This window comes from Eptesicus fuscus, chromosome 11 (genome assembly GCF_027574615.1).
Source record: "Eptesicus fuscus isolate TK198812 chromosome 11, DD_ASM_mEF_20220401, whole genome shotgun sequence".
NCBI lineage: Eukaryota > Metazoa > Chordata > Mammalia > Chiroptera > Vespertilionidae > Eptesicus > Eptesicus fuscus.
This window is the reverse complement of record NC_072483.1, coordinates 18,041,088-18,048,808: the sequence shown is the minus strand read 5'-3', so window position 1 is coordinate 18,048,808 and position 7,721 is coordinate 18,041,088. Positions and strand designations below refer to the sequence as shown.

Genomic DNA, 7,721 nt, shown 5'->3' with positions numbered 1-7,721 from the left:
GCAAAGCGGCGGCGGGGGAGACGCGATTAGAGGCGGCCGAGTGTGACTGCGGTGGCCCCTCAGCGCTAAGCAGCGATGGACCTCGCGGCGGCCGCGGAGCCGGGCGCCGGCAGCCAGCACGTAGTAGTGCGCGACGAGGTGGCCGAGAAGTGCCAGAAGCTCTTCCTGGACTTCCTAGAGGAGTAAGTCGCGGGCTGCCCTTCTTGGCGGAACTTCCCGAGCCGCCCCTCTCCACTTCCGGAGCCCGGGGAGCCCCATGCCCGGCGCGTGGGGCCCGCGCGAGTTCGGAACCGAGGGGTCGCGCGCCTCGGGGAGCGGCCCACCGCCCACATGGTGCTTAACCGGCCCTCGGCGAGGCGCCTGGGGCAGGCCGGGCTGGTTTCCTGGCGTGAAACCGCGGCGAGCCCTTCCTCCAACTCTTCCTGTGCCCAGGGCCCGTGCTGAGCGCTTTGCTCCCGTCACTCATTCCCGCCTCGGCGGCCGTGCAGCCCTAGGTTGCCTGTGCAGGAACAGGCGCGGCGGGGACAAGTACCTGTCCAGCTGGGCCACACGTTGGCAGGCTCGAGCGGGAGGCCGAGCTGGCGTTGGAAGCCTGGCAGAGGCCTGATGGGACCGGACAGCCAGGACCCCGGTGTTAGGGGCCCCGAGGACCTTGGCAGCCCGTGGCGCCTGGAGATGAGAGGACTAGAGTGGACCCTGTGGTTTGGCAGGTGCTCGGGTGCGCCCTGCCCTGCTGTAAAAGTAGCTGAACATGCTCCCGGCTCCCGCCATCCCTCCTCCTCTCCAGCTTCTCTCCCCACCTTTTCCATTCCCTTTCTGGGCTCCTGGCCTCTCCTAACCCCCTCCCGGGCTTTCCGCCACCGCCACCAGTTACTGCTTTATGGATAGTGCAGATACTCCCTTTTAGAGCCTGGCCGCCTCCGGGATGACGTGTAAACACTGTGGAATGTCCTATGAAATTCTTTTTATTACTGTTATTGTTATGTAAAATGTGCATAGCATAAAGTTTACCACTTTAACCTTTTGTAAGCGTGGAGTTCGGTGGCTTTCACTTTATTTGTGCAGCCATCATCGCCATTCTCCAGAACTCTTTTCCTCTTCCCACAGTCTAACTCTGCACCCATTAAACAACAACTCCCCTTTCCCCCACCCCCAATACTTGGCAACCTCCATTCTACTTTCTGCCTGTGAACTTGACAGTGCCTCAGATGCTTGCAGTCACACGGTATTTGTCTTTTTGTGACCAGCTTATTTCACTTAGCGTGATGTCGTCAAGGTGCATCCATGTTGTAGCATGTGCCAGAATTTCCTTTTTATTTATTATTTTTTTACTTACTTATTTTTTAAGTATATTTTTATTGATTTCATAGAGGAAGGGAGAGGGAGAGAGATCGAAACATCAATGATGAGAGAGAATCGCTGATCGGCTGCCTCCTGCATGCTCCCCAGCGGGGATGGAGCCTGCAACCCGTGCATGTGCCCTGACTGGATAAGGAACCCTGCCAGCCGGGCCAGAATTTCCTTTTTAAAACTGAATAGTATTCCATTACATGTATATAGCATGTATATACACATTTTGTGTGTCTGTTCATCTGTCCATGGACACTTGGGTTTTCACACTTTGACATTCGTGAGTAAGTCTGCTGTCCTATGAAGTTCTGATATATTTAAAACCGTAATTGTATTTATACTTCCCTACCTGTGGCAGTGTTATTTTCTGCCTGGCAGGTATTCATCCTGCAAAGCACAGCTAGACTCATAGACTCACATCTCCTGTGAAACTGTATAAACCTTTCAGGCAGCGCCAGTCCTTGCTTCCTTTATGTTCCCAATCTACCGTTTTCCATTATATCTGCTAGTAAAACTTCTTATATATATCTTTACCTGTCAGCCACTTCATCTTCATTGTAAATCCCATCCTTAACCCCACCTAGCCACCACACCATATTACAAAGATTAGGGTTTTGTTTTAACAAATAATATAATTGCCTTCACAACCTTGCAGTTAACATACACCTAGGTGCTGGGGATAATGATGAACAAGACAGTCCTTGTACTTTGTTGGAGAATAAAATGTTACTTCCTTTCAAAATACCAACTTTGGTTTGCCATTGCTTATGGAAAAAGCTCAAATTCTTCACAGCTCTTTTTCCGTTTCATCTTCCCCATCCAGACTGCTGTCCACGCTCCTCCCATACCTTTTCTGACCACCATGTACTTGCAGACATCTGTAGCTAGTCTATCTACCACGTCTTTTCCTTTCAGATTTTAAGTCTGTCAAGGCTTAATTTCCATTGCCACCTTTTATATGCATGAGGCCTTTCTAGATGTTAGGTAGGATTAGTTAATAATCCCCTATCACATTTCTTGTACTTTTTTTTTTTCTTTTTCTCTCTTTTATTTTATTATGGAAAGAACACACGAGATTTACCTTCTTAACAAATTTTTAACTATACAATATCTTATTGTTGAATATAGGTACAATGTTAGATCATATTCATCTTTCTTGACTGAAACTTTATACCTGTTGATTAGCATTTTCCTCTTCCTTCATCCCCTGGCAACCACCATTCCAGTTTTTATTATAAATTTGACTATTTTAGATATCTCGTAAGTAGAATCAAGCAGTATTTATCTTTTTGGTGATTGCCTTATTTCACTTAGCATAATGTCTTCAAGCTTCATGCATATTGACACATTGCAGAATTTCCTTTTTTAAGGCTGAGTAGTATTCCAATGTATGTGTATACCACATTTTCTTTAATTATTTGTGATGGATATTTAGGTTGTCCAGTACCTCTTTTTAGTAGGAGTATCTCTTATGAAACTGTCAACCCTAGGATAGGAACATTGTCATTTTCATCTGTAGTTACTTCTGGTATAATGCTTTGCAGATAGATGATGTTCAGTAAATATTTAACAGAACATGCTGTATTTGAAGGAGGAATTGATTTTTGCTTCAAAAACTAATCTTCGCCCTAGCCAGTTTGGCTCAGTGAATAGAGTGTCAGTCTGTGGACTGAAGGGTCCCAGTTTGATTCCATTCAAAGGCATGTACTTCAGTTGCAGGCTCCTCCTGGGCCGGGACCCTGGTTGGGGCGCATGCAGGAGGCAATTGATGTGTTTCTTTCACATCGGTATTTATCTCTGTCTTTCCCTCTCCCATTCTCTCTAAAAATCAGTGGAAAAATATCCTCGGGTGATGCTTAAAAAAAACAACTAATCGTGTCATGTTAAAAGAACAAAAAGCAGGCCCGGCTGGTGTGGTTCAGCATCGACCCAGAAATCAAGAGATCACCGGTTGGAATCCCAGTCAGGTCACATGCCTGGGTTTCAGGCTCACTCACTGCAGTATGGGGTGTGCAGGAGGCAGCTGATTGATGATACTTCACTCTCATTGATGTTTCTATCTCTATCCCTTAATACTTAAAGAAAAATATTTTTATTGATTTCAGAGAGGAAGGAAGAGGGAGAGACAGAAATATCAATGATGAGAGAGAATCATTGATTGGCTGCCTCCTGCACGCTCCACACTGGGGATCCACACTGAGGATCGAGCCTGCAACCAGGAATCGAACTGTGACCTCCTGGTTCATAGGTCAACACTCAACCACTGAGCCATGCCAGCCAGGTGATAAAAACATTTTTTTTTTAAAAGAACAAAAAGTAAATATGTTTGTATGATACTCCTTTTAGAAACAAAAACAGATTTATTTTGTGTGTATATATTTATTTTCTGGTTCATAAACCAAAAACACACCTATCAGTTTTCCCTATAGAAATTGAGTTTTTAGATTTTGACCTGAATTTCTTGGTTGAACATTTCCTCATTTTAGTTATACATAACAATAATAAAAGAATAGTTAGCATTTGTTGATTAGAAAATATTAAATCAAGAAATTCATGTTAAAATCTGTAGACCCAGTTTTTCTATGTTCTAGGCTCTGCATAAAACATTTTATAGGCATTTTCTCATTTAATATTCACAGTAATCTTATGAGATAAAGTGATGTCATTATCTGCTTTATTTCATTTTGTTTTAATTTTTTTCAAATAGGAGAGGGGCAGGTTTAGGAGGATAAGTAAGTAACTTGCCCCAAGTTACACAACTGTGAAAATGGGCCTGTCTGACCCTAAAGCTGATGATCTTTAATCAATACACTGAATTACCAGGCATTTGGATTCTTTTTTTTTTTACTGCCTAGTTCTTCAATTTAATCTGATTTGCATGTATCTGCAGGTTCCAGAACAGTGATGGAGAAACTAAGTACTTGCAGTTAGCAGAAGAGCTAATTCGTCCTGAGAGAAACACATTGGTTGTAAGTTTTGTGGACCTGGAGCAGTTTAATCAGCAACTTTCCACCACCATTCAAGAGGAGTTCTATAGGTATGGTATATTAATCTTCTTTCTGGGAGGCCAGTTCTGTTTGGACTGGAAGTGTTCATTTGTGAGGCAGAAGGGCAGCTGTGATAGAGGCCCTTTGATACAGCCAGTGGTCATGTTAGTATTGCTCTGAACTAACTTAGGCCCGAAGCTGAATATTTTTCACATGCATATGTTGAAAACCTTTGCTTTCTATATAGTTTTCCTAAGTTTTAAGAGGACCATTTACTTTGTGTCAGGTATTCCGTGCTATTGCTGTCATTCGATTCCCCACCGCTACCCACCCCATAGGAGTTTTGAGAAAGTGTGTGGATCCTGTTCGTTCTTTCTTTCTTTCTTTCTTTCTTTCTTTCTTTCTTTCTTTCTTTCTTTCTTTCTTTCTTTTCAATTTTTTTATAAATCTTTATTGTTCAGATTATTACAATTGTTTCTCTTTTTTCCCCCATAGCTCCCCTCACGTGGTTCCCACCCCACCCTCTGCCCTTACCCCCCAGCACTGTCCTCATCCAGAGGTGTACGATTTTTGTCCAGTCTCTTCCCGTACTCCCCACACCCCTTTCCCCCCAAGAATTGTCAGTCCACTCCCTTTCTCTGCCTCTGATTCTATTATATTCACCAGTTTATTCTGTTCATCAGATTTTTAATTCACTTGATTTTTAGATTCACTTGTTGATAGACGTGTATTTGTTGTTCATAATTTTTATCTTTACCTTTTTCTTCTTCCTCTTCTTAAGAATACCTTTCAGCATTTCATATAATACTGGTTTGGCGGTGATGAACTCCTTTAGCTTTTTCTTATCTGTGAAGCTCTTTGTCTGACCTTCAATTCTGAATGATAGCTTTGCTGGGTAGAGTAATCTTGTAGGTTCTTGCTATTCATCACTTTGAATATTTCTTGCCACTCCCATCTGGCCTGCATAGTTTCTGTTGAGAAATCAGCTGACAGTCGTATGGGTGATCCCTTGTAGGTAACTAACTGTTTTTCTCTTACTGCTTTTAATATTCTCTCTTTGTCTTTTGCTCTTGGCATTTTAATTATGATGTGTCTAGATGTGGTCCTCTTTGGATTCCTTTTGTTTGGGGTTCTCTGCGCTTCCTGAACTTGTAAGTCTATTTCTTCCACCAGGTGGGGGAAGTTTTCTGTCATTATTTCTTCAAATAGGTTTTCAATATCTTGCTCTCTCTCTTCTTCTGGCACCCGCATAATTCTGATGTTGGTACGCTTGAAGTTGTCCCAGAGGCTTCTTACACTATCTTCAAATTTTTGAATTCTTTTTTCTTTTTGCTTTTCCTGTTTGGTGTTTTTTGCTTCTTCGTATTTCAAATCTTTGACTTGATTCTTGCGGTCCTCTATAATCTGCTGTTGGATCTCTGTGTATTATTTTTTATTTCAGTCAGTGTATGCTTAATTTCTAGTTGGTCCTTTTTCATATCCTCGAGGGTCTCACTAAATTTATCGGCCTTTTCTAGAAAATTCTTGAAAAACCTTATAACCGTGGTTTTGAATTCTATATCCAGTCGTTTGCTTTCCTCAATTTCTGTCATTTGTGACCTGTTTCTTTGTCTCCACATTTTGGCTTCTTCCCTGAGTTGATAGAGTGGCTTTGTGTGCTATGTGTCCTATAGGGCCCAGTGGCTCAGCCTCCCCAGTTACCTGAGGTGCACACTCTTGGTGCACCCCTTTGTGGGCTGTGTGCACAGTCTTGTTGTAGTTAAGCCTTGATTGTTGTTGGTATCACTGGGAGCAATTGACCTCCAGGCCAATTGGCCGTGAGGATCAGCTGTGTCTACGATGGGAGAACTTCTGTGCTGGAGACAACCTTATGAGACAAGACTTGCTTCAGTGGGGCTTTGGTGCTCACTGAGTCTGCCCCCTGAGTGTGTCCCTTATGGATCTGAGGAGCTGTGATCTGGATGGTCCCACTTTGATCCCTGAGTACACTGGCTCTTGGATCTCCAAGGAGGTGCTAATTTAGCCTCTGCCTGAGGCCACCCTGCAGGAGCTACGGAGAGATCTGCAGATTCCTCTTCTTTGTTTGGGTTTTGGAGGTGCCCAAATGAGGCCCAGCTGTGAAGCAATGCAAGCTGCTGTGGGGCCTTGGACCTTCTTTTGGATGTTCTGGGTCTCACTGACTCAGCTACAGTCTGTTAGGTAAAATTTTAGATTTTAAAGGACCAGGCCATTTATATGCAAAAGCCTCTGCGCACAGCATGGATGGGGTGGAGTCTCAGGACGGAGCAAACAGCAATGGCTTCCCATCATCCCTGCCCTAAGAGGCCCCGGGGTCTCAGTGTCCCTTGGTAATTGCTGCAAACACCTCTGAGAGAAAGCCGCCCTCGAGTTTCACCCGCTGCCAGACAGTCCAGTTTCTCCCCATATGAGTCTGGGTCCCCAGAGTCTCGCCCGGAACTGGAGTTCAGAGCAGTCTGGAGTTTGTGTCTCCCTGCAGGTTGAAAAAGACAGCCGTGTACTCAGTTGCTAGCCCTCTCCGCGTGCACGTGCCTCCGTACCTCTGCACTTTACTTCCGCAGCTCCTGAGTCTCAGTGTGCTTTTCTCATTCCTTCTAGTTGTAGAATTTCCACTCAGCCAGCCTTCCTGTGGTTCTGGATGATGTCCGTTTTGTCTTTTAGTTGTAGTTTTGAAGTTGTTGTGCGAGGCAGCAGTTTGGGTGTTTACCTATGCCGCCATCTTGGTTTCTCATCCTCTGGATCCTGTTCTTGATCAGAGACGTCTTTACAGCAGTAACGTTGTTCTCTTAAAATTTAAATTTTTTTTCTGATTATAAAAGTAATATATATTGTAGAAAATTTAGAAAATAGAGAAAAGTAGGGAGAGTAAAATCATCTGTACATTTGTAATCCGCCACCCGTAGTTAACTATCATTAACAGGTCTGTGCCAACAAAGTTCCAAGAGCCTTCTAGGTCTTCAAGTGCAGAGCTTCCTAAGGATCTCTTGACACATTTTTATGTATTTCTGCGTATCTATAATTATTTGGATCATACTATCGATAGAGCATCCTGTCCTTTTCACTTAACAGTGTAACATTTTTCCATGTCATATAAAATCCTTTGAAAATATTTTAAGAGCAGATTGATATTTTTTTAGTAGAAATTAGTTATATTTAATAATGTAGGCTTTAATTTTGTTTTTGATTGCTACATAAAACGAGAAGCATTTTCTAACACATACCTTTTTATTTGGATTAATAAATGTGACAGTCTGTATAAATAAAATTGGGTTAAATTAAACATTGTGGACCATTGTGAAAGAAATGGAGGCCCAGGAGTAAGGAGACACAGCCCTGTTCCTTTACCTGGTGAACTATGAAGTGGTG

The 7,721-nt window shown here is 43.3% G+C and overlaps 1 protein-coding gene across 2 annotated transcripts in view; it reads left to right on the top strand.

The window, feature by feature from the left end:
- The window catches only part of MCM6 (minichromosome maintenance complex component 6), a 41,985-nt gene continuing 34,264 nt past the window's right edge, over positions 1-7,721 (top strand). Inside the window, exons 1-2 of one of the 2 annotated variants that reach the window (XM_054723377.1) lie at positions 1-182; positions 4,241-4,387. In XM_054723377.1, the coding sequence (XP_054579352.1) occupies positions 76-182; positions 4,241-4,387 (254 nt within the window). In that variant the 5' untranslated portion in view covers positions 1-75. The remainder of the gene's footprint in view (positions 183-4,240; positions 4,388-7,721) is intronic. The other variant, XM_008143481.3, reaches the window with a different exon arrangement.